At 66.1% G+C, this 22,488-nt stretch overlaps 2 protein-coding genes across 13 annotated transcripts in view; both read right to left on the bottom strand.

The window, feature by feature from the left end:
- Nucleotides 1–1,659: 1,659 nt before the first annotated feature.
- On the bottom strand, nt 1,660–5,024 carry NKX6-3 (NK6 homeobox 3). Its single transcript, XM_019514429.1, has 3 exons — nt 3,744–5,024; nt 2,416–2,585; nt 1,660–2,284 (listed from the first exon to the last, which is right to left on the bottom strand). The coding sequence occupies exons 1-3, from the start codon at nt 4,123–4,125 to the stop codon at nt 2,048–2,050; spliced, it is 789 nt and encodes a 262-aa protein (XP_019369974.1). The 5' UTR covers nt 4,126–5,024; the 3' UTR covers nt 1,660–2,047.
- A 791-nt stretch (nt 5,025–5,815) lies between these two features.
- The window catches only part of ANK1 (ankyrin 1), a 64,166-nt gene continuing 47,493 nt past the window's right edge, over nt 5,816–22,488 (bottom strand). For 3 of the 12 annotated variants that reach the window (XM_019514413.1, XM_019514419.1, XM_019514424.1), the window contains 32 exons: nt 22,238–22,336; nt 21,939–22,136; nt 21,692–21,790; nt 21,499–21,597; nt 21,164–21,364; nt 20,741–20,839; nt 20,482–20,580; nt 20,289–20,387; nt 20,083–20,175; nt 19,717–19,789; nt 19,328–19,351; nt 18,239–18,320; nt 17,951–18,029; nt 17,664–17,761; nt 17,357–17,581; nt 16,975–17,129; nt 16,657–16,868; nt 16,352–16,556; nt 16,056–16,152; nt 15,708–15,936; nt 15,335–15,460; nt 15,127–15,246; nt 14,856–14,940; nt 14,487–14,561; nt 14,058–14,189; nt 13,523–13,669; nt 11,245–11,791; nt 10,555–10,843; nt 9,056–9,139; nt 8,718–8,885; nt 8,377–8,496; nt 5,816–7,672 (listed from right to left, as the gene is read on the bottom strand). In XM_019514413.1, coding sequence (XP_019369958.1) covers nt 8,398–8,496; nt 8,718–8,885; nt 9,056–9,139; nt 10,555–10,843; nt 11,245–11,791; nt 13,523–13,669; nt 14,058–14,189; nt 14,487–14,561; nt 14,856–14,940; nt 15,127–15,246; nt 15,335–15,460; nt 15,708–15,936; nt 16,056–16,152; nt 16,352–16,556; nt 16,657–16,868; nt 16,975–17,129; nt 17,357–17,581; nt 17,664–17,761; nt 17,951–18,029; nt 18,239–18,320; nt 19,328–19,351; nt 19,717–19,789; nt 20,083–20,175; nt 20,289–20,387; nt 20,482–20,580; nt 20,741–20,839; nt 21,164–21,364; nt 21,499–21,597; nt 21,692–21,790; nt 21,939–22,136; nt 22,238–22,336 — 4,437 coding nt within the window. In that variant the 3' untranslated portion in view covers nt 5,816–7,672; nt 8,377–8,397. Of the gene's footprint in view, nt 7,673–8,376; nt 8,497–8,717; nt 8,886–9,055; nt 9,140–9,430; nt 10,090–10,554; nt 10,844–11,244; nt 11,792–13,522; nt 13,670–14,057; nt 14,190–14,486; nt 14,562–14,855; nt 14,941–15,126; nt 15,247–15,334; nt 15,461–15,707; nt 15,937–16,055; nt 16,153–16,351; nt 16,557–16,656; nt 16,869–16,974; nt 17,130–17,356; nt 17,582–17,663; nt 17,762–17,950; nt 18,030–18,238; nt 18,321–19,327; nt 19,352–19,716; nt 19,790–20,082; nt 20,176–20,288; nt 20,388–20,481; nt 20,581–20,740; nt 20,840–21,163; nt 21,365–21,498; nt 21,598–21,691; nt 21,791–21,938; nt 22,137–22,237; nt 22,337–22,488 lie in introns of those variants that run through there. The other 9 variants (XM_019514420.1, XM_019514421.1, XM_019514415.1 and 6 more) reach the window with 9 other exon arrangements.

Here is a 22,488-nt window from a genome sequence, read left to right as displayed (position 1 = left end):
ACGCGGCATCAATCGTGCGGCTGCGACAGGTGAATGGGCTCCGCTCAGCGCGCAAGATAAATGATGTTTGCTCGCTGCTAATCGGTTCCAGCGAGAGGCCTCGCCGGCGACTTTTGAACCCGCTCCCGGCCCCCCCCGGCCGGGCACTGCCCTGCTCCAGGCTCCCGGCCGGCTCCCCCATGCCCTGGCCCCCCGCATTTCCTTCCTGGCACAACGGGAAGAGCTTAATTGACCCTAATGGGCCTTATTTCAAGCCCCCCCCCCATTCCTAAGAAGCCAGCAAATGGCTTTAATTGGCCCTTAATTGCTTCCCCCCTTCCCCCTGCTTGGGGCTAAGGGCTGACTGCCCCTCACCCCACCGACACAAGGCTCGGCTGGGTGCAGCTTGGCTGTGCCCCCGCCTCTCCCTGCGCCGTCGGGCAGCCCCACTACCCTTGTTCCTCTTCTCCCGGCCCGGCGCTGGGAGGGGGCACTGCTGTGCCGCCCCCTCTGCCCGCTGTGTGAAGTGGGGGCTGGCCTGGGCCCCCGGCGTCAGCCCCCAGCAGCAAACACCCAGCCCCAGGGCTGGAGCCGGGCTCCGGCCAGGGCCAGGGCCAGGGCCAGGCGTGTGCACTTACCCCACGGACCGGGCAGTGCTCCCACTCCTGGCCCTGGCCCCGCACCGTCGTGGCTGAGGCCATGCCAGCACGTCACTCCAAGGCACGGGTGGCACTTGGGGGAGCCATGCCGTTGCTTGCTGCCACATGGGTGTGGACTGGGGCCTCCCAGCACGGGCTGGAAAAGAGGATTCAAACCCATGCTGAAGCCCATCCTGGGCAGGGCCCCAAATACCTGCCATAGTAGGAGTGGGCCTGGGCCTTCTTGCTCCCAGGGCTCCAGCTGCTCCAGGCGCAGGGGCTCGGTGCTAGGAGGAGCCAGGCAGCCTGCCCCACGGGGGGCTTTATCCTGCACCCTAAGCATCAGGCCTGGGGCTGGATGACGGGAGCACTGTCCACCCGCCACGTCTGCAGGGGCAGGGGCAGCCACAGCAGCCCCATGCCTGGCCTACACCTGGGTCTTAAGGGCTGGGGCCCACACCCCAGGGCAGGGACAAGCTCTGGACTGGCACGGGCGGGGGTGGCAAGGGGCATTCCTTGGGACCCCAGCAACACATCCCACTTGCCGGGCCCCAGGACCCCAGCACTGAGCCCTGGGCGGGTGGAAGCAGGGGTGCGTGACGCCTGCAGCATGGCAGCTCCAGGGACAGAGGTCAGCGCCAGGTTAATGAGGAGCGAGGGAGGCAACGCCCCAGTGCAAACTCCAGGCACAGGCAAAAAAAGAAGGGGCCCCCCAACCCCGTGCGAGTGCCCGTGCCGGGAGCTGCCAGCAGCATCAGGGCTGCGAGCTCCCCCACGGCAGTGCTGCCTTCTGGGCCCTGCTTGGCTCTGACGTGCAAACTGCAGGCTCTTGGCCCCGCTGATTTTGGATCTTTGGAGCCGATTTTAACATCTCGCAGTAGCAGGATGTGGCTACCGTGGTCCGGCGCTGGGGCTGTATCGGGGCTGGCTGCACGGAGGAGTTATACAGGCAGGGGCCGGCCTGGCCTTGCCAGGGCGGGACCAGCCGTGACCTCTGGAGCCCTGCTCCTCCACCCTTCTCCCAGCGCCGGCAGCGAGCAGGGACCTCAGGAGCCATGCAGCCTGCTGCAGCAGAGCTGGCCCTGTGCCCCCTCCCTGGGCAGCGCCGGCCCTCCTGGCTGCAACCCCCGCCGCGAGCTGCAAGCTGCACCGCGCCCCACGGAAGCACCACCTGGACGCCTGGCTGGGACCTTTATTTCATCAATGCTGACGCTGGCTGCCCCGAGACATGCTGAGGCACGGCCCCCGCCCCGTCGGTGCAGAGCCCCTGGCCCTGCACTTGTGGCTGCCGCACCCTGCAGCCGGGCTGGGCCGGCCATCCGGCAACGCTGCATGGGCAGCCCAGCCCTGAGGACGTAGGCACGGGCTCTGCCTCCCACGCGCCCCCCCACCCCGGCAGCTTCTGGTCGAGGCGAGGGCTGGTGGCAGGCTCAGCCGCTGTGGGCGCCCAGACCCAGCACTGAGAAGGCGGCACGGTGCTTGCGCAGCAGCAGGCGGATCTTCTCGTCATCTGAGTCGGGGTCCAGCGGCTTGTTGTACTCATCGTCCTCGGGCTCAGAGGCACCGCGCTCCCCGCCGGCCGCCCGCTGCGGCTGCAGCTGCGATGACGACGACGGCTCCAGCGCGCTCTTCTTGCGCCACTTGGTGCGGCGGTTCTGGAACCACACCTGGCGTGGAGGGCACAGCGTCAGGCCCCCGCGCCCGGCCCTGCCTGCACCGCCCGGCTCCCGGCCCCAGGCCACGGGGCGCCAGGCCATGCGCCCTGCCCCCAGGCACCCTGGCCAGGCCTGGCACTCACCTTCACCTGGGACTCCGTCATGCCAAGGGAGTAGGCCAGCCGCGCCCGCTCGGGCCCCGCCAGGTACTTGGTCTGCTCAAAGGTCTTCTCCAGCGCGAAGATCTGGTGGCCGGTGAAGGTGGGGCGCGTGTGCTTTTTCTTGTGGACGCTGTCTGTCAGGTGCGCGGGGGCTGCGGGGAGAGGGGGGCTGAGCTCCGGGACTGGCCCTTGCCCCTCCCAGGCAGCCACCCTGCAGGGAGACGTGACCACAGCTCCCATATGCACCCCCCCAGCTCCCTGCTGCCCAGTGTAGACCCCTGCTGCCCACCCCCACCCCCGCAGGCCGCCCATGTCGCAGCTGCCCCAGAGAAGGCGCTGCAGCTCCCCTGTTTCCGGATTGCTCCCACAATGGCGGGGCGCAGCCCTGCCCCCTCTTCCACTGGGGACCTGTGCAGCAGGGGGGCTTGGGCAGCCCAGGGCGACACTCCCTACCCAGAGACGCGGTCCCTGCCTGCCACCAAGAGCTCCGGGCACCGCACCGGGTAGCACCCAGAGACATGGGCGCCTGCCTCGCTGCCCCTGAGGTCGGAGCTTGCCTGCTGGGGCTGTCCCCGCACCCTAGGAGCCCAGTGCTTGCCAGGAACCCGGTGGGGGGATGTGTGGCTGCTGCGGCACCCAAGCCCAGGTGGCCCCTGCGCTGGACCCCCATGCCCCCCTCAGGGCTGGCTGGGCCTGAGAGACATAGGGAAGGTGTGGGGAGGGGGCTTAGGGCTCAGGGCTAGGGGAGTCCTAGTGCTGGTTTGGGGCTGAGACCACTGGTTCAGCATTGAAGATGCTTCCCCAGCCCGGGGACCCCACCGGCTGCTGCGGGGCCCCCAGCTGGCGGCTCCCTTGTGCTGTCCCGGGGCCAGCTGGGGTGCGCGGGGCTGTGGGGAGCGGGAAGTGGTGCTGGGCTCCCACTCCCAGGAAAGCAGGGCTCCTCTGCAGGGTCCCCAGAGCCTCCCCCTCTCTCCCAGTGCAGCAGAGAGTCTGCGGCTGTCGTGCAGTGGCTCCCCGTGTGCCCGCAGCAGCAGTGCAGGAATCGTCCCCTCAGTCCCGGGGGACCTGCCGTCATGACTGGGGGGCAGGGCAGGAAGGTGCAGCCACTCCGCCTGGCCACTCATCCCCTAGGGACCCGAGTCGTGCGGCTCCAAGCAGCGCCGGTGCCGTGCCGTGCTCCCCCAGGCAGGGCAAGCTGGAGGGTGGGGGGAAAAATGCCATGCCAAACCTGGGCCCCCTCTTGCAGTGCCCTGGGCTCCTGCAACTGCCTCCCATTCCCCACCCCACGCTGCCCTGCCCATGGTACTCACTGCTGCCGCACTGCCGGACGCCGCGCCAGTCCTGCCCGGTGTCTGCCCAGCAGCTCCGGCCCCGGGACGGGTACTCGGCCCCCGCCTTGGCGAAGCTCCCAGCCTGGGGGCCATAGTAGACGCCCTGGGAGCCCAGTCCATTAAATCCTCCCACATGTGGGTAGCCCGAGAGGAGGCTGCCGCTGGGCGCCGGCACCGGCCGGCTCAGGATGTCGGTGATGCCGTGGGGCGTGCCAGCCGCCAGCTGGGCGCCAAGGGCCGGGGGGCTGAGCTTGTAGAAGGAGTTCTGCACCGAGTACTGGCACACAGGCGCCTTCACCTCGGGGAAGGGGCCCAGCGAGGGGCCGTTCAGCAGAAAGGTGCCCTGCAGGTTGGAGTCCATGGCTCCACCGCCACCGCCGGCCAGCACCACGCCCAGACTGCCCTCAGCGCTGCAGCCCCGCGCCGTGCTGCAGCATGCCCATCCCCAGCAGCCTGGAGCCTACAGGGCAGCCACGGTCCTGCCACGCCCTAGTGTAACGCACGGGCGCCAGCCACTGCCAGCGAGCGCCGCCACGGCCAGGTGGCACACACCTCCCCGGGGAGGATGGGCAGGCAGGAGCGGTGCAGCACCAGGCGAGGTGCACCCATGCGACGGCGGCGGTGGGGGTGGCGGCGCGGCTGGGGTCCCTGCACCGGAGCGGCTGCGCCCCAGCCCCTGCCACCCAAGTTTAACTTCAGGCGAAGCAACATTTCTCTGATAAAGACGTGGTCCATTAGAATACTGGGCCCCCATTGGCCAGGCGGCCACGGCTCCCACGGCCATTGGCCGGGTGACAGGCCCGGTCCAGGATTGGCTCACCCTAGACAAATTGCAGTTTGAAAGACCGGCTGCACAGGCCCCATGGCTGCCGGCTCATTAGCTCCTGCCGGCCCAGCCCGGTGCCACCTGCGCTGTAGGTGCTGGCCCCGGGACCTGGGCTGCTGCATGCAACGCTGGCCATACACGAAGCGCACGAGGCTGGGGTGCCGGATGGATACGGGCCTGGGCATGGGTGAGGCAATGGGCCAGGGGCTAGATGGTGCCTGGGCTCTCACCCCTTGGTATGCACCCCCTTGCCTGGGAAAAGAAGGGGCAGAGCCAGCAGGCTGCATGTCACCTGCATGTCTGCGAGTGCACATGCCCTGTGGGACATGCATGCACAGGAAGCGCACTTGTGTGCACATCAACGCAACATGTCTATGCTTCCTCACCTCTGGCTTTTGTTTGTGCGTGCGTGTGTGTGTGTGGGTGTGTGTGTGTGTGTGCGCGCGCATGCATGCATGCATGCACACGTAGGGAGGGTCAGTTGCTGTGTGGGGTGACTGTGGGGCAGGCCCGAGTCCTGTGTGTGGGGCAGCTGGCTGGCAGGTGTGCTTTTGCCCGCACATGCCACGGTCTTGCAGATGTGACGGCTGCCGGGTGCATGGGGGCTGCTCAGTGCGTGTCCGCAGCAGGTCAGCTGTGTGCGCGTCTGGCCCCGCCGCAGCTGCCTGGTGGGACTGACCCCTGGGACGTGGGGCAGTGACTGGACAAAGCCTGCTTGCAGCTGGGGCCGCCCCTGGCCAGGAGAGGCAGCTCGCAGCTCCTGGGCTGCAGCCCCCGCAGCATCTGCGGTGCTGGACAGCGCTTGCCCCAGGGACCGCGGGGGACAGAGCGAGCAGGAGCTGGCTGCACCAGGCCCACATGCACGTGCACGGACACCCGGCTGGACACTGCGTGATAACAAAGGGCTGCAGGTAAGAAGCCATTTCCCTAGCTGGGGAAGAGGCTGCTGTGGCCACATGGGGACCTGGGCCTTGGCCGGACGCAGGGCAGTCAACAGTCACCTCCCAGTCCTGGCCCGTCACCCGCTTCCAGCTCCCTCGCTGGCCCCAAGCCCCAGGGACCCTTAGTGTCTGCAGTCCTCCCTCCTGCCACAGCACATGTGCAGCCAGGGCACAGGATAGGCCCCTACTTGGTCCCTGCTGCCCCTGCCCTGGGGGCTGGATGTGTCCCGGAGTCCTCCCCTGCCCACCCACCCTGCGCACAGAGAAGCAGAGAGGAGGCGGAGCGGTGTTGTTTCTTTATTAAGTCATAGTCGGTAGCTGGTGTACAGGGAATGGTCTATACATCGGGGCTGCGCCGGGGACGGGGTCCCCGAGGCTCGTTCCCATAACAATAAAAAAGGAAGTCAACAGAACTGTAAAATGTCTAAAAAGCGTCTAGCGCGCGGGCGGTGGCGGCATGCCCTAGGCGTCAGGCCAGCGCGGCCCCTGCGGCCCTGCCAGCGATGCGAGCGGCGAGCACATGCCCTACGAGCACGCGAGGCCGAAGCGCGGGACCCACACTACACTACGGGGCTGCCGGTGGCCTTGGCGGGGTGGGGCAACTATGCTGCAGAAAGAGGGGAGGGATGGACGTACTGCGCCCCTGGCCGTGCACGCGGCGCTCCCCAAGGCCAAGCCCTGCCTGCTCACTTCCCTGCACCGACACCTCCGCTGGCAGCAGGGGCAGGGGGCTGCCTGCCTGATGCCTCACGGTCCATGTCGGCAACGGTGTGTGGGCTGCATGTGGCTGCCAGGGCCACATCAGCCCCCAGGAAGATGCAGAGCCTGAGATCCCTGCAGGCGCCTCTGCTGTGCCCGGGGCCTGGGGGCGGGTGAAGGACGTGGGGGCAGGGAAGGTAGCAGCCACTGCCCCTGCCTGTGACCTGCCAGCAGGGGTCATGTATTGCAGCAGACTCCATCTACCAAATGCCTTAAAATAGCCCAGGTCTCTGCATCTGCCCCAGCTCCTGCCAGGTTGGATACAGGCATGGACAGCTGGGCTGGGGCCAGGATGGGGCAGTGGCTTTACTGTCCCACGGGGATATGCAGGGGCAGGTCCCTGGGCAATGCTGTTGTGCCGAGGCACAGGGCTTGGTCCTGCAAGGGTCAGCGTTTGCTGGGCTGTGCTAGTGTGGCCGCCCGCCTGTGGAGGCCGACGGGGGCCGGCGCAGAGGGGAGGGCTGCAGCACCATGACCCCTCCTGTCTCTGTGAGATGACATTGTGCTGGGTGGGTTGGCACCACCCATGGTGGGGGCTGATGAAGGTGGGAGGCAGCCAGCACCCTTGCCCCTGTGTGGGTGGCAGGGAGTGAGCAGGCGCACATGGGCAGCGGGCCTGTGCCTGGCCACTCCTGCAGGGCCCCTTGGGCTGGAGCTGTGGGCTCACAAGCCGCCCTGCCCTGCCCTGCCACTGGCCAAAGGCCGAGCTGTCGGTGCTCCGTACACATGGCGGGAGCATCCCGGGTTTGCATAGTATTTATTGTTCATATACACAAGGCTGAGTACTGTACAGTTTACACTTTCAACACAAGCAGCGGGCTCGGCCCTCGGCCCAGTGCCCTCCCCTTACTCGGGGGCTTGCCCACCTACCCACGCTGGGCAGCTGCTGCAGCCTGGCCCTCTCTGCCTGCCCCTGCCGGCATGGGGCCTGCTCCCCACGCCCGCAGCACTCACGGGGAGGGGTGAGATGGCGAGGCTGGCGGGGAGGCCAGGGAGACGAGTCGGGGCTGCCTGGCCGTGGGCGGCTCCATGTATCTGCAGACACCCCACGGGGCTTGGCCGTGGCGCCGTCTCCACCCTGCCCACGGTACCTGCCACCGGCCTGGCCCACACCTCCCCGGTGGGGCCGGGAGGCCCCAGGACCGGTCTCCTGGGTTCCTGGCCGTGCAGGGCCCCCAGTCGGTAGTACGTACTGTAGCTCATGCGTCTGCATCAGTCAATCATGCGAATAGGACGGTAAGTAAGTCTCGTACAGAAATCATGCCGGTAGCCTATAGAAACACGTACGGCCGGCCCCGCTCCCGCCGGCGCTCGGCTCTTGCGTCTCCTTGTGGGGGTCAGGACGCGTGTGCAGATCAGTGGGTTGGTGTTGAGGTGAGGTCCTGAGGAGGGAGGGAGCAGGGAGGGGGTTACTGGGGGCCAGGGCAGGGCGGTGCTCGCGGGCAGCTGGCCAAGCCACCTGCTGGGCCCCTGCAGCACCACAGGTCCTGTGCCACCGGGCACAGACTGCTTGGGCCCAGGCAGCAGGGGCCACGCCACACTGGCACACAGAGTGACATGGAGGCTGGAGGGGCAGCTGTCCCCCACAGTGGATGCCCTGTTCCCAGCTGCCAGAGCCCAGGCCCCGCGCAGGCACCCCTGGGGACTGTGCTGGAGCCAGATGGCACGTGGGCACATCCCTGCCTGTGCACAGGCATGCATCGGCCTGCTACGGCTGTGCTGCTGTAGGAGCTGCACCCACAGGAGGCCTGGGCCATCCTCTCAGCTCGGTGGGTCTGCGCTGTGGGCGAGCCAGCCTCCGTGCTGCCCTCTGGTGCCCAGAGCCCACTGGGATGCTCCAGGAAGGCTGGTGCAGGGACTGGCTGTGTCTGGCCTGGGCGGGCACTAGTTTTGGCATGGGGTGTGCAGCACACACAGCACCCCTTGCTGGCAGCACCAGGCAGGCGCTCAGCAGGCCAGTGCATGTGTCACAACGGCATGGCCATGGTCTCTCTCCCTCCAGGGTGCCATGGCCAAGGTCATCCCAAGGGGCCCCGTGCCGGGCTGCAGTAGGTGCGGGGCCAGGCAAGCATGCTGGTGGCGTTACCTCGACAGAGGCCACTCGGGGTCACTGCTTCCCCCGCTTCAGGCTGGCACGTTTCACTATGTGAGCCCCCATCCTGCCCCCGATGAGCTCCGCATTCGGGCTGCGCCCACGCACCTCCTCCTGGCACCACAGCAGACAGGAAGCAGCACGCCCAAGGACAGACAGAGAGAGAGAGACAGATGGACAGAGAGGACAGGAGAGGAAAAGGAGAGTCAGAAGGCAGAAGGTGCTGAGCCAGAGCTGGGAGCGGGTGTGCAGGGGAGAGGAGAGGAGAGGAGAGGAGCATCGTGGGTGGAAGCAGAAAGGCAGAGGCAGGGGCAGGGGCAGGGGCCGAGCGGTACCTGACTGCCCAGGCTGTCGTGCTGCAGCAGGCCATACTTCATGAAGTGTTCAGCCTCGGCCTCCAGCTCCTGGGCCTCCTGCAGGGAGCCCTCCAGGATCACCTCCTCGCGTGCTCGCTCATCGTCCTCCTCATCTAGGCCCAGCCGCCGCACCACCTTCCGGATGATCTGCGCAGAGTGCCGGGTCACCACGGCCAGCCTGTCCCACTCTGCTTGCTCACAGCGTGCCCAGGGCATGCCTGCCTCTACCCCGGGCTCCCCTGCAGGCCCGTGGCAGTCCCCAGAGCAGAGGGGGGCCCAGAGGATCCCCCAACTGCCCCAGGGCTGCCCCCACTCACCTTCTTGGTGACGATGTTGCCCTGCTCATCAGTGAACTGCTCCTCTGTCACCTGCTCCCCGGGGATGTCCTGCACTTCGTTGCCCTGTGGGCAGAGCAGAGTGAGGCAGGCCGAGGGCCCCTGCGGCCCAGGACACTGTTAGATGTGGCCTGGGAAAGCACCAGCCCCTGTGGGGCAGCAAAGACGACCTGCTCCCCTTTTCCCCACCCCCCGCATCGCATGATGCCTCCCGGAGCAGCCCTGGCTGCTATGCAGGAGTGGGGGTTGGTAGGGCCATTGCTGCGCTCTGTGAGCACAGAGGACGGAGGGGGGGCAGCGGCTCGGGGCCAGGACAGCTGGATGGGGGCCTCGGCGGGCCATGGACAGCCCTGTTACCTTCACAATGACGCGGCGGCGGACCACCCTGGTGGAGACGGACTCTTCGTCGTCCGCCAGCCCCTCGCTCTCGCCCAGCTCCTTGTCCAGCTCATGGTGGACATGCTTGAGCAGGAAGCGCACGGAGCCCCGGACGATCTGCAGCACGTTCTGGCAGCTCACCAGGAAGAAGCCCAGCAGCACCAGGGTGATCAGCAGCTGGGTCACGAAGGCCAGCATTCTGCCGCTGCGCCCGCGCTCACGCCCTGCGCCCACGGGTGTCCCAGCCCGCAGCAGCCCTGAGTGCTGCCTGGTCTGCCAGCTGCCCCGTTCTGCACAGGGGCCGTGTCAGGCTGCGGTAATTTTAGCTGCCGCATACCAGCTGGCTGCAGCCACTGGCTGGGGCGGGCAGGTGGGCTTGTCCTTTGCACTCTCAGCTCCTGTCAAAGTCATCTGGCCTGGAGGGGAACCCATGGGGCCTGAAGCATGGGGCAGCCCCTGGCCCCAAGCTCAGCAGCAGGGGCTGGGGCTGGGCCCCTGGTCCCCAGCTGCCTGCCTGCAATGCTCTGCAGCCCACTGAGAGGTGCCCCCAGTGAGCTGCCCGCGTGGCTCCTGAGTCTGGGGCTGTGCTATCAGGGCCCAGCCAGGGGCCCAGGGGCTGCGCACATGGAGGGGCACAGCTTGAGGGGGCTGCCTTCTCTGCCTGCCGTGCTGCCCCCATGCCCTGCCACTCCTCGCTGCCTGGCACAGCTGGCTCTGCCTGGCCCTGACCGGGTGCCCAGTGCCAGACCCCCACGGCTGGCTAGGTCTATTTCTGGCCGTGGCAGGCTGGCGCAGGGGCGGGAGCCCCGGGAGATACCCGATTAGGAAGCGTGCAGAGTGGCTGCTGGTTATAAATGGAGAGCGGAGGCAGCAGCTTGGTGCTAAATAAAACCCTGGGCCTGGCTCAGCCATGCTATTCTGGGCCATGACCTGCAGAAACCATGCGGGGGATGCCAGCATCCGGCAGGGTGGGTTGATGCTGAGGCAGCTGGGCCCCTCCTGAGCTAGGGGCAGTATCTAGCCTGGCTGCAGAGCTTCTGCCAGGCCCCAAGGCAATGTGGTGCCAGTGCCTGGGGACAGGTCTTCCCGCTGCCACCCCTTACCCTTGTCTGCCCGAAGAAGCTGCTGTCTGCCTCCTCCAGCCATGAGCTGAAGGTCTGGCTGTGCAAGGGCGGTGGCCGGGAGTCGCTCTCCTCCCCGGAGTCGATCCGCATCCGCTCAGCGGGCGGCATCAGGACCGTGCCCTGGTCCTGGCTCCAGGCCCCAGCAGCCGAGCCAGACCCCATCACATTCAGCAGGTGGGCGCTCCGGGCCACCCCCTCCTGCCAGGAGCCCTCGGGCAAGTCCTGTAGGCAGGAGACAAAGGAGCCCTCTGCATTCCAGTCCCGCAGCCTGGGCACCAGCCAGAGGGATAGGGGGGAGAGACAGACAGACAGACAGACAGACAGAGAGACAAAGAGAGGCGGTCAGCTTCTCCACCGAAACCACCCACGCGGCACATGGCTCCTGCCCATGCCCACACGCCCCAGCACCAGGCGCAGCGCCGTGCCCCTGATCCCTGCGGGATGAGCCGCTGTCACAGCCAGAGCCCCAGTCTGCTGGTGGGCTCCACGCCAGCCCCAGCCCAGCCTAGGCCAGCCCGGCCCAGCACTCGTGCAGTGGATGAGAAATGGGCATCGCCAGGAGCTGGCAGGCAGCTGGGCTGCACAGCCATGCCCTTCATCACCCTGTCCCCGATGCAGGGTCTCGGTGCCCCTGCCTTGGCTGCCTGCCTGGCCCTTGGGCTGTGGTACCTGTCCACACTCCTCTCGATGACACGGCTCACGCTGGGCGACTCGGTGATCCGGGCCTGCACCCGCTGCTGGCCTGAAACAACACAGTCTTCACTCTCTGTGCCCTGTGGCCCTGCTGGGCATGCCCCGTCAGGCCTCCTCGCCTCCGACCTCTGCCCCTCCTCTTGCTCCAGCAGGTCAATGCGGCCATTCATGGCATCTGAGTCCACTGTGTCATCCTCCACCAGGTCCATGGAGCCCAGGTGGTCGGGGCCAGGCATGTCCTCCGGGGGCTGCCCCGTGAGGCGGCCATCGCTTGTGGCGTCCGAGTCCTCAGCCTTGCTGCACTCCAGCGAGGAGTCCTCGGCCGTGACCAGCGAGGGCGTGAGCCCCGAGGACCACACCTGCATCTCGGACATCTCCAGGAGCCCATCCGGCTCAGTGGCGGCCATGGGGATGGCGTCCAGGATGGCCACCTCATTCCAGTACTGGTCGGCACGCAGAGGGGACGGCAGCGCATAATGCAGGGAGGCGGGCGAGAGCAGCTCGTCCGGCAGCGAAGCGTAACCTGCAGGGGCAGACAGAGGCGACATCTCTGGCAGCCGTTCCGCACTGACAAGCGTGGCGGGGCAGGGGTGTGACAGGCAGCACGTGCCGAGGGGACAAAGCTGCAACTGGGCAGAAAGGCCCTGGGGGAGTTGGCAGGGGCAAAGCGGACGAGTCCCTTGTGCTGCTGCCCTACCCTGCTCCCCTGCCTGCCTGGGGTGCCTTGCAGGTGGCCTGACGGAAGCAGAGCTGTTCCCCTGGGGCCTGCACTCCTGCCAGGGCTTGCAGGGGGCAGGTGGGAGCAGGCACCAGCTAGGTGCCCTGAAGTACTCGGATGTGCACCTGAGACTGTGCGCCGCAGCACTGGGCAGGTCCCTGGGCAGCTCTGCTTGCATTTGCCTCTCCTCCCCTCATTTTTGAGCCCCGCTTGTGCCCCTGCCCTTGTCCCTGCTCTGCACAGCTGTGTGTGCTGTCTGGCTGTGGCCCTGTCCAGATGTGCAAGTGGGGAGGCCAGGCCCAGCTCCAGCCTCTCCTGCTATGCCCAGCTGGGGAGGGACGTGGGGAAGCTGCGGGGCCCAGGCAGACTATGCACTTTGCCTCCAGGTGTAGGCACAGGGTCCTGCCTACCTGTTCCCAGGGCAGGGACAGCATCACTCTCTGTCTGCTTTGGCCCGGGTGTGGGGTAGCCCCTGCAGGCTCCCAGGCTGCTGAGTCCCCAGCCTGGGATCCCCATCTGGCTCCCTGCTCACTGGCACCCTGGCAGGTAGCCATCCTCTCCTCTCCCAGCTCCATGCCACCCTCATAGGTGAGGGGGAAGCTGGTGCCAGCACCAGCACCTGCCTGAGGGTGCCTGGGACCGCTACTGCTGGCTCAGAGGGCCAGCGAGGGGTACTGGCTATTAAACCCAGCTGGGTTCAGAGCGGGTGCATAGGCTGGGGGGGATCTTCCTCTAGCAGCAAAAGGGTGCAGGGAGGCTGTGGCGCAGCTGGCAGCAGCAGGGCCATGCAGGGAAGGTGGAGGCAGCAGTCCAGGCAGGGCTGGCAGCGAGCGTGCAGGGCCATGCACAGACGCACGCAGCTGTGAGTGGGGCGTGAGTCCCTTGGTGACAGGCAGCAGCTCCGGCAGGGCTCGGCCCAGGTGGAGACAGTGGAGATAGGCAGAGGAGGATGAGAGCAAGAGGTCAGGATGAGGCCAGAGGAGGAAGGCGACGGGCAGCGATGGCAGGGGCGCGCCTTGCCTGACTGCGCCGACGGCGTGTTTGAGAGAACACAGAACGGAGGGGAGAGAGCCTTCGGCAGGCAGCGTCCACAGACACCCAGCGCCAGGCCTCAGCACTGGCTGCAGCATCAGCCCAGAACTGGCGCCCTGCTCCCTCACAGACGCCTGGGTCATGCCCGGTCCCCAGCCCTCATTGCCAGGGCCAAACCCAGGCACCTGCTGGTGCAGAGGGTGACTGGGGCCAGGCTGCACAGAAGGTGTAGTCACGTGTGCCTGGCCAAGGCAGTGACCAGCCAGGATCAGGGGCGTGTGGGTCTGGCCCCACAGGGAACTGCAGTCTCCGTCTGTGGCCAGCTGCTGCTGGGCTCCAACTCCCATCCCAGACCCCACACGCCAGGCTGAGGCCTCCGAGTCCTTGCGCTGGGGATCCCCGGTCCATCCCTGGCAGGAGCAGAGCTGCCTGGCCAGCTGTGGGCTGTGGTGCAAGTGGGTGGCTCTGCCGGGCCCCACAGCCTGCCCAGGCCCAGGGACTCACCATTCATCTGGCAGGGCGAGAGGGAATAGTCCCTGTCGGTGTAGCGCCGGTCACACTTCAGGCCACGGCTATGCCACCCGGAGCCCTCCAGCATGCTGACAATCTCACTGCGGTCGATGTTCCTCAGGGCTGTGTACAGACTCTCCACTGCGCAGGGGGAGCTGATGTCAGAGCAGGGAATGGGGACAAGCCCTCTGGGCACCCTGGGTGGGTGCTGATGGCCCCACAGCAGCACAGTCTACTCCCCAGCCACATATGAGCCCACAATGGCAGTGACACACCACGCTGGGACTACAGGACAGCTCGTTGTGTACCATAGCTGGGCGACTTAGCCAAGCCACCCCACCCATGCACACGTGTGCCTGTGGAGCATGGCTGTGCGAATGTGCAGGGTGCCTCATATCGCCATTCAGCTAAGTGCAGAGATGGCTCCCTATCTCAAGGCATGGGATGTGCCCATGGTCTCTTTCCAGGGAGCAGCTTGAGGGCCCAGCCCCAGCAGTCAACACAGCAGGGGCTGCCAAGTAACACTCACCCTTGGCGTTCTTGCCCTCACGATTTGCCCACAGGTTAAGCAGGGCTGCGCTCTGCTCCAGCAGCGAGTTGGGGTTCTCCACCCGGATCCGGTTGATGTCTTCCACCCCGAAGTGCAGCTCCCGCGCCAACTCTGTGAAACGCACAGCACAGGATGGGCATTACGCTGTGTACCTGGCCAGGCCTCTCCCAGCCTCACATGCCCACCAGGGGTAGCATCAACACCAGAGATGCCCTGTGCACGCTGTCCCCATGATGCACAGACAACAGGCTGATGCCACTGCCAGGTGCAGCAGCTCAGTGCTGGAGACCCCGGTTGGCTGGAGCTGGCTGGGCACTGGGCTGCCCCCTGCTCAAGGCTGGCTCTGGAGATACAGGCATCTCAGGAGCCCTGCAACATGGAGGCCTTGTGCCCTGGGACCGGACTGACCTGCCCAGCTGAGGCCAAGGTGCTCGGAGATGATGGCCATCTTCAGGTCTGCCTTGTCCATGCCACTCAGAGAGCCTGGGGGAGGAGAGGGAATCACAGTGCTGCCTGCCCCGCCCCCGCTGCTGCTGTTTGCACTGGCATGTGGCCCTAGGCATCAGCTCGAGACAGGTGTGCCAGGGACGTGCTTGGCGCCAGCTCAGCCTCTAGGCAAGGTGACAGGTGCAGCAGCAGGGCCACCAGGGGCCCAGGGCACCACCAAGGAAGAGAAGTGACTGGGGCCCCGGGCAAGGGACTGGGGCAGGTGCCTCCCTGTGCTTTGCCCTCCCGGCCTGTGGGGCAAAGTGGCTGGACAGGGCCAGCAGCACATACCCAGACTGCTCTCGCTGAGGATGCTGTATCTCTCCCGCAGGGCCAGTGGCGTCAGCGTCCTCCTCCGCTCCTCGCTGCCTGTCCCCTGCAGAAGCAGAAGGGGCCACGGGTCACACAGGGCTTGGACGATGACCAGCCCCCAACCGTTCCAACAGGGCCAAAGTCCCTGCCCCAGCCATGGACACAGCTGGCAAGCGCCTGGCCCAGGGAGGGTGACGGTGTGGGGAGCCAGGGCATGGTGCTGAGTGCTGGGACAGGGCTGGGCGCTTACCTTGGTGCAGGGTGGCATGGTGATGTTGAGGTGGCAGAGTGTGTGCTGCAGGTCTTCATACTTCATGGCCTTGCGCAGGAACGAGAGCGAGCCGCTTGCCTCCCGGCTGCTGTCCCGCACCTGCACAACGGGACACGGTTGGTCAGACGGGGGAGCAGGAGGACACCCGCCCCCAACCCCACCCTCCGTGGCTGAAGTCGCCCCTCACCTTGACAGGCAGGGCCAGCCGGTTCTCCCGGAAGGACTGGAAGAGGAAGCTGCGCTGCTGCGTCGCCTTCTTGACTGGCACCAGGTTCCCCGAGAGCTCGGCATGCAGGGGCATCCCCTCCAACACCTGGGACAGAGCGCAGGCTCAGACCCACTGCCACCCATGGGCTGGCTGGCATGAGCTGCCCCACCCAGGCCTGGACACTGTCCCCCTGTGCTGTCGCCAGGGCCCCATCATCCACACGCCAGGAAGCGATCCCTACCCGAGCACTAGGGGCTGCAGGCTCCACACAGCCATCATGAGCACATCCCGCTGGCCCCAGGGCCACGTCCCCCACCTGACCACATGGGGAAGGGTCTGGGCTGGGGGCTACCTCAATGTCACGGCTCCGGGCCACCTCAGTGAAATTCTCGTGCTGCTCCAGTGTCTTGTCCACCTTGTCATCCGTCATGCAGTAGCAGCGCAGCCGGCCCTCGCGGGCATCATTCATCTTGGCGAACACCACGAACTTGGCCATATAGGGCACAGCTGCCAGCTCCTTGTACAGCAGCGTGGCAAAGTGCACTGCCTCGGCCGTCCGCGGGCAGTCTGCCAGCCAGAACCTGTGGCAGGGGCCACGTCAGCAGGGACTAACCGGGCCCTCTCCTCCCCAGGCCCCCAGGGCTGGCATGGTCCACTCATGGCAAGACGGGTCCAGGCACACGCACACGCGGCATCTCACCTGGCTGAGACGTTGGTGGTGAAGTTGGCACACTCATTGGTGTAGACCAGCTTGGTGGTGCCCGTAATGTCCTCCCACTGTGCCTGGGCTGTTCCTCCTGCAACAGCACCATAGGGGTTGGTGCCTGCCCAGAGCCCAGCCTCAGCCTCTCTGCCCCCTTGCCCCTGGGAGCCGCCCCGGTCACAAATGCCCTCAGGCCCTGCCCCGAGACCCCCTGTCCGCACAGACCCAGCCCAGGGCGCTGGTGACGCTGACTCATGCCCTGGCCTGAAACCCAGTGAAGGTACAGCGCTCACCAATGACGCTGCAGAGCAGGCGCAGGCTGGTGGTGTCGCCCTCGCCGCTGTCCCGGGGACTGTCCTTCCAGGACGGTGGCAGTGGGATGCGCAGGCCGATAGGCCGGTGGAACTTCCTGCGCCGCGGTTCCACTGTCACAATGGGGCTGAAGGTTGCCTGGTTCCCCAGCAGCTTGGTCACCAGCTCATCTGGCACCGGCTGCGCCTGTGTGGTGGGACAGAGAAGAGTGGGGTCTGCACTGGCCTGCGCGCGCCTCTGTCCCAGCCCGCCTGTCTGTGCATCATCCCTAGCGGAGGCCTGGTACCTGCAAGGCCAGCTTAACCTTCTTGGTGACGGCGGTCTCAGGGAAGGTGGCCTGCACCATGGGCACCAGCGTGCTTCGCAGGCTGCCGCCCTCGGAGCCAATCAGGTCGTAGTCCTGGCAGACGCGGGACATGACCACGAAGTAAAGAGGGAAATCTGTGGTGATGATGCGGCAGATCCGCTTCTTCTCCAGCTCCTCCCGGCTGTCCAGCTCTGCAAGGCAGTGCCACACTCAGGCCGTGGCCCACCATGTCATGGCCCGTCTGGCCACACGCCAGCCATGCCCCTGCCCCCCGCGTCACCCTGGGGCCCAGCTCACCCTCGTCCATGCCGCTGAGCACCTGCTCCAGGTAGCGCTCATCGTAGCGGTTGCGATGCTCCTTCCACACAGAGCCGTTCTCGCTGCGCAGCACGACCAGCTCCCGGTCGCCCCGCCCGTAGGAGGCAAAGTGTGGGATCTCCACGATCACAGGGCTGCAGTGGGATGTGGGCATGAGAGGGGATTGGGGGATGTAATCCCAGGGGTGCCAATGTTGTCACAAGGGCGCAGGGCAGGGGCAGTGCAGGGCCTGGGGTTTAGTGCCATGAGGCATCCAGATCCTGATACCTCATGTCCCGAATCCTGTCCCCAGCAGTCCCCAGGCTCCAGCTTTGTGCAGGGCATTGGCAGAGACCTGGGGAGCAGCTGGGCTATGGCTCACCTGAGGAACTGGGCACCAGCAGGGCCCAGGGCGATGATCCTGCTAGCCAGACCCTCTTCTTCGGCCAGGGGAGGTGGCGTTGTCAGCTTCTGGGGCTTGACCAGGCGGCAGGTGATGCGGGTGGGGGCGGCGCAGGTGCGCGGGGGGACAATCACCCGCAGCCCATTGTGCCGGCTGCCCCGCATGGACCCGCCTCGGGCATCCACCATGAAGCTCACCAGGAACCTGCAGCGACAGACAGACGCTAGTGTCATGCAGGGGCTGGCCCATGCACAGGAGCAAGTGTGGGCACAAGCCGTTCACTCACCCTGTGTGCACGGGGCTGGCCACTGGGCTGATGTTGTCTGAGGTCTCCGTGGCCGGGCTGCTGGGGATAAGCGAATCCTCATCAAACTCCTTGGACGGCTGTGGGAGGGGAGGGCAGTGAGGCACAGCCTGGGGAGCCTGCAGAGGTGCTAGGGACAGTGTGGCTGCCCTGGCCCACAAAACCCCTGGGGAGAGTGCCACAGGCCCCAGCGGCTATGCAGCACGGTCGCCTTGGCTGGGTTGCCCGTTCCCTGCCATGGGGCTGGCTATGGCCATGGGGGCTCCTACCTGCTCAGGCTCCTCTGGCTTGATCACCACCGTCTCAGGCGTGACGCAGGGGATCCGCGGGATGGCGGGGGACTCCACCCTGTGAGGGCAACGCAGACCATCACAAGCAACTCTCGTGCAATGCCGGCTGAGAGCTGTTTCTCCGTCAGGGCCCTGTGGGCAGGTCCCCGACGAAGGAGGAGCCCAGTACAGGCTCAGGGCCTCACTTGGCATCCACGCCCACACTCTCGGCACCCTCCTGGCACCTTCCTGGCACACCCGCCTCCCGCCAGCCAGTGCAGCCCTTACGCGTGGTCCAGCTTGGGCATGAACTCCTCTTCCTGTTCCCTGGTCTCTGGCTTCTCCAGTTTGGATCCAACTGGCTCCTCTCCTGGAACCAAGAACTGGCTCAGCCCAGGGACGGCAAGGGCAGGGAGCAAGGTTGCCAGGTCCCCCCCCTCCCAGGCTCTGGATAGCGGGAGCTGAAGGAGGGCAGCACACCCCGCTCTCAGCCTAGTGTCTCTGCTTCCCAGCCACAACTCTGGAGCGGGGTCTCTGGTGCCAGCAGGGACCTCCTGCCAGGGTGCATGGCCCTTCTGGCCAGGACTCTCTCTGCCAATGGGGCTGCCTGTGCTCAGATTAGTGACACATTAACCCGGCTGGAAGTGGCTCTGGCTGTTAGGCTGCTCCAGCAGCTAGCCAGTCCCATGGCCAGTGCCCCAAGCCCAGCAGTGGAGCCCCAGGGCAGGCAGCACGCCCTGGCTTGTTCCTGAGGCAAGCCCGTTCAGTGCACGCACCTACCAGGAGATGCACCAGCAGGGGCCAGGCCTGCCTATCCATGGCCACGTGGACACCCATGAATAAGCCCCTGGGGGTCAGGGGCTCTGCCGCCAGGGCAGCAAGTCAGTGCACGGGCAGGAGAAGGTCTGGCCACCCCCAAGCCATGGGGCAGGAAGGCCAGAGCCAGGGCAGTGTGGGGCGGCATGGTGGGAAAGGGGAGTCTGGGCTCCCACTCCAGCTCCAGGTGGACAGTCCCTGCCAGGCGAGACTGTCAGAGCCCAGCCCAGATCCTATCTGTTGCATGGCACAGGCTTGGCCCCTTCCCCAGCCTCCGTGAGTCCTCCCTACCCCGGGCTTTGGCATCCCCAAGTGGCCTGGAGTGCCCGGCCCGGCTGAACGCGTGCCCGTTCATGCAGTATCACCACAATGGCAGCACACGGGACAGACACGGAGATGGGCAGGGTGCAGGAGCGGGGGCAGGGCCAGGCCCGAGCCGGCTCCCGCCTGGGTGGCACAGGGAGGATGGGAAGCCATGGAGCATGGGATGGGTTAGTGACGGTGGTGCACGGGGGTGAGATGGGCACACGCCCGGGCCGCGGTGACACACATGGTCCATACCCATTAGAGTGACATGAGCAGTGCCTGCAAAGCAAGAAGAGTCAGAGTTGAGGAGCCCTGCACAGCGACCGCTGCCCAGGACCCTGTGGCAGGGAGTGTGGTCCTGGGGACCCCAAGGAGCTCCAGGCACTGTGGCCAGAACCCTCCCAGGGCTGTGTTGGTGGCAGGTGGCTCCGTGCTCCAGAGCAGCTCCAGAGCCATCCCTGTGTGTGGAGGGGAGCTCAGGGACCGTGACCCCAGGGAGCGACTGCTGGGCCAGGTCCTGCCAGGCAGAGCACCCCAGTCCCTGCAGCTCCAGCCTGGCCTGGCCTCTGGGTTGGGGCGAGACAGGAGGGAGAGAGGGAGACAGATCTCTAGCTGTGCACAGGCTCTGCACTCCTGCCCCTCACCTTCATCCTCAGACACGTCCAAAATTTCATCCACGGTTTCGGGGAAGCTCATGCGGTGCTTGTCGCCGATCATCTGCGGGAGACAGGGAGGCTCAGAGCAGGGTCAGCCACCCCACTCCAAAGCCCTACCCTGGCTCAGGCCCACGCTCTGAAACCCTGGGGGCAAACCTCCCTGCAGCTAACCCATCTGGGGCACAGCGGGCAGCTGGCAGCATGGGGCACAGCCCCGAGGGGGCAACGCTAGGTGGCAGCAGAGCTCTAAGTGGCTGTGGCTGAGACCCCTGCCCCCCCACCTCTGCCCCAAGCCTGGACCCCAGCCCAGAGCAGAGCAGGCTGCCTGCAGACAGGGAGGGGCTGAGGGCTCACGGGGATGCTGGTTTCCTCCGTGACAATTTTCAGCACGTCTGTGACAGAGATGTAGCCGAGCCGCTTGGCGATGGCCAGGGGCGTGGTGCCATTCTGCATGAGGAAAGGGCAGGGGGTTAGTGCAGCCAGGGGAGCTGATTGTGGAGGCGGCTGATGCTGGGGCACAGCCCCAGCAGCCCCTGCCCACCGTGTGCCCATGTACTCACCGTGCTGACCTCATTGGGGGAGGCGCCATGCTTCAGCAGCAGTGTCACAATGTCCGTGTGGCCCTGCTGGGCTGCCTGGTGCAGGGGTGTGTACCCCAGCTGCAAGGACACGAGGCACCAGGGTGAGCCTGGTCCATCACCCCATGCAGGAGCAGCCCCAGGGCCCCACCCCACGCCAACCCACTCTGCCTACTTTGGTCTTGGCGTTGACCTCGGCTTGCTGCTGCAGCAGGAACTTCACCAGTTTGATGTTCCCGTAGTGGCTGGCCACGTGCAGCGGTGTGTAGCCCATCTGCAAGGCAGCACCAGGCATGGTCTCATGTACCCCTTGCCTTGCCCCCGTCTCCACCAGCAGGTGTCCATGGCTGTCCCCCCTGTGCCAGCACTCCTAGCACCAGAGCATGCTCAGGCAGTGCCTCCATCGACCCACCCTGCACCACCTGCTGCCTTACCCGGGTTGTTGCATCTACCATGACTCCATGCTTGATCAAGACGTCAGCGACGGGCACGTGCCCCTCCTGGGCCACCAGGTGCAGTGGGGTGAGGCCACTCTGCAAGGACCAGAGGGTCACAGATGGAGCAGGAGCTCGCCGGCCCGTCCAGGAGCTGCAGCTGTGCTCAGACACGGCACAGGCTCCAGTGCCTGACAGGGCATGCAAATGCTGCCCGTGTCCGAGGAGGTGACCCAGCAAGGACAGAATCCCGGGGAACCCAGTGGCCCAGTGAAGTCATAGCTTGGTGGGGCTGGTCCCTGTTCTGCACCTCACTACCCCCTGGCTCCCAAGGACGCCTGGAGACCTCCTGGCACATCAGGACCTCCAACCCCCAGCCCCCACCAAATGGCCCATGTCTGCTGGCCCCATGAGGCAGTTCACCTTGCTGCCCAGATTGCCGTTGGCCTGCTTGGAGATGAGCAGGGCCACCATGTCAGCGTGGCCCTCCTGGGCAGCCAGGTGCAGGGGTGTCACACCCTGCGCGGACTCGGCATTGGCAGAGGCACCGTATTGCAGCAGGCTGCCAGCCACCTCCAGCTGGTTCTGCTTGGCTGCGATGTGCAGCGGGGTGTAGCCATTCTGCTGGGGGAGTACGGCTGTCATGTGCGTGGCCTGGCAGGGCAGCCCCTTCCCTTTTATCCTCCCTTCCCCTACAGCCACTTGCAGCAGAGCTCCCCAGCCCTGCTGCCTGTGCCCACGCCGCACTGGGGCCTTACCCAGGCCGAGCTGTGTGGGGACCCGCCTTTGGGCAGCAACAGCTTGACGATCTCCAGGTTGTTGTGGTACACAGCCACGTGCAGGGGTGTCAGGCCATTCTGGGGGGAAGCACCCACTGGTCAGAGGGAGCCCAGCCTTTTGCATGCAGCACAGGCAGCCCCGGCCCTGCCCCGGCCCCTGGGCAACACTTACCTTCCCCGCTGCATTAGGGGCAGCATTATGCTCCAGCAGCACCTCGGCTACATCCACCTTCCCGTACTTGGCTGCAACGTGCAGAGGGGTAAATCCTTTCTGAGGAGAAACACAGAGCCTCAGGGTTTGGCAGTCAGTGGGCACCAATCGGGCTGCTGCACGGGAGAAAGCCTGCCAGCAGGGAGCTGCCCACTGCCACCACAGAGCCCAGTCGCCCGGCCCTGTCCTGTCAGCACCGCTTGCCTACCTTGGTCATGCAGACCTGTGAGGCACCCGTTGTCAGCAGGGCCAGGGCAGTGTCCACGTGCCCCTCCCGCGCAGCAATGTGCAGAGGTGTGTGCCCTGCTGTGGTGGCCAGGTTGGGGTCGGCATGATTCTCCAGCAGCAGCTGCACCATGCTGGTTTGGCCGATGCGGGCCGCACAGTGCAGTGGGGTCTGGTCATCCTGGGAGGAGCAGAGAGGGGTCATGGTCTCATGGGGGTAGGGAGGGGCCTGAAGACCCTCCCACAGGCAGACAGGGGTCCCAACATCCCTCCGACACCTACCTTGGCCTTGGCGTTCACTTTGGCCTTGTTCTGCAGCAGGTACTTGGCCACCTCCATGTGCCCAGCTCTGGCTGCCATGTGGAGGGGTGTCTCCACCTTCTGTGCCCAGGACAAGGGAGAGGAGTGAATGGGGGGTCCCTGGTGCAGGGTCCCTCCCTTCCTCCAGCTTCCCCCAGGAGAGGGCAACAACTGCAGCTCCAAGCTGGCTCATGCTCTTTCCCATGCACCTTCCGTACACCCTGTGGGGAGCA

The sequence above is a fragment of the Gavialis gangeticus genome, unplaced genomic scaffold (assembly GCF_001723915.1).
Source record: "Gavialis gangeticus isolate Ggan-Ray unplaced genomic scaffold, GavGan_comp1, whole genome shotgun sequence".
Lineage (NCBI taxonomy): Eukaryota > Metazoa > Chordata > Crocodylia > Gavialidae > Gavialis > Gavialis gangeticus.
The sequence above is the reverse complement of the archived record's forward strand: the minus strand, read 5'-3'. Positions and strand labels throughout refer to the sequence as shown.

What these genes read in the sequence shown, in the direction of transcription:
- NKX6-3 (XM_019514429.1), bottom strand. Translation starts at nt 4,125, where the DNA reads ATGGACTCCAACCTGCAGGGCACCTTTCTGCTGAACGGCCCCTCGCTG. An exon ending in CGTCCGGCAGTGCGGCAGCA is followed by an intron (nt 2,586 to 3,743) that starts GTGAGTACCATG and finishes CTCTCCCCGCAG; the next exon opens with CCCCCGCGCACCTGACAGAC. An exon ending in TGACGGAGTCCCAGGTGAAG is followed by an intron (nt 2,285 to 2,415) that starts GTGAGTGCCAGG and finishes CCTCCACGCCAG; the next exon opens with GTGTGGTTCCAGAACCGCCG.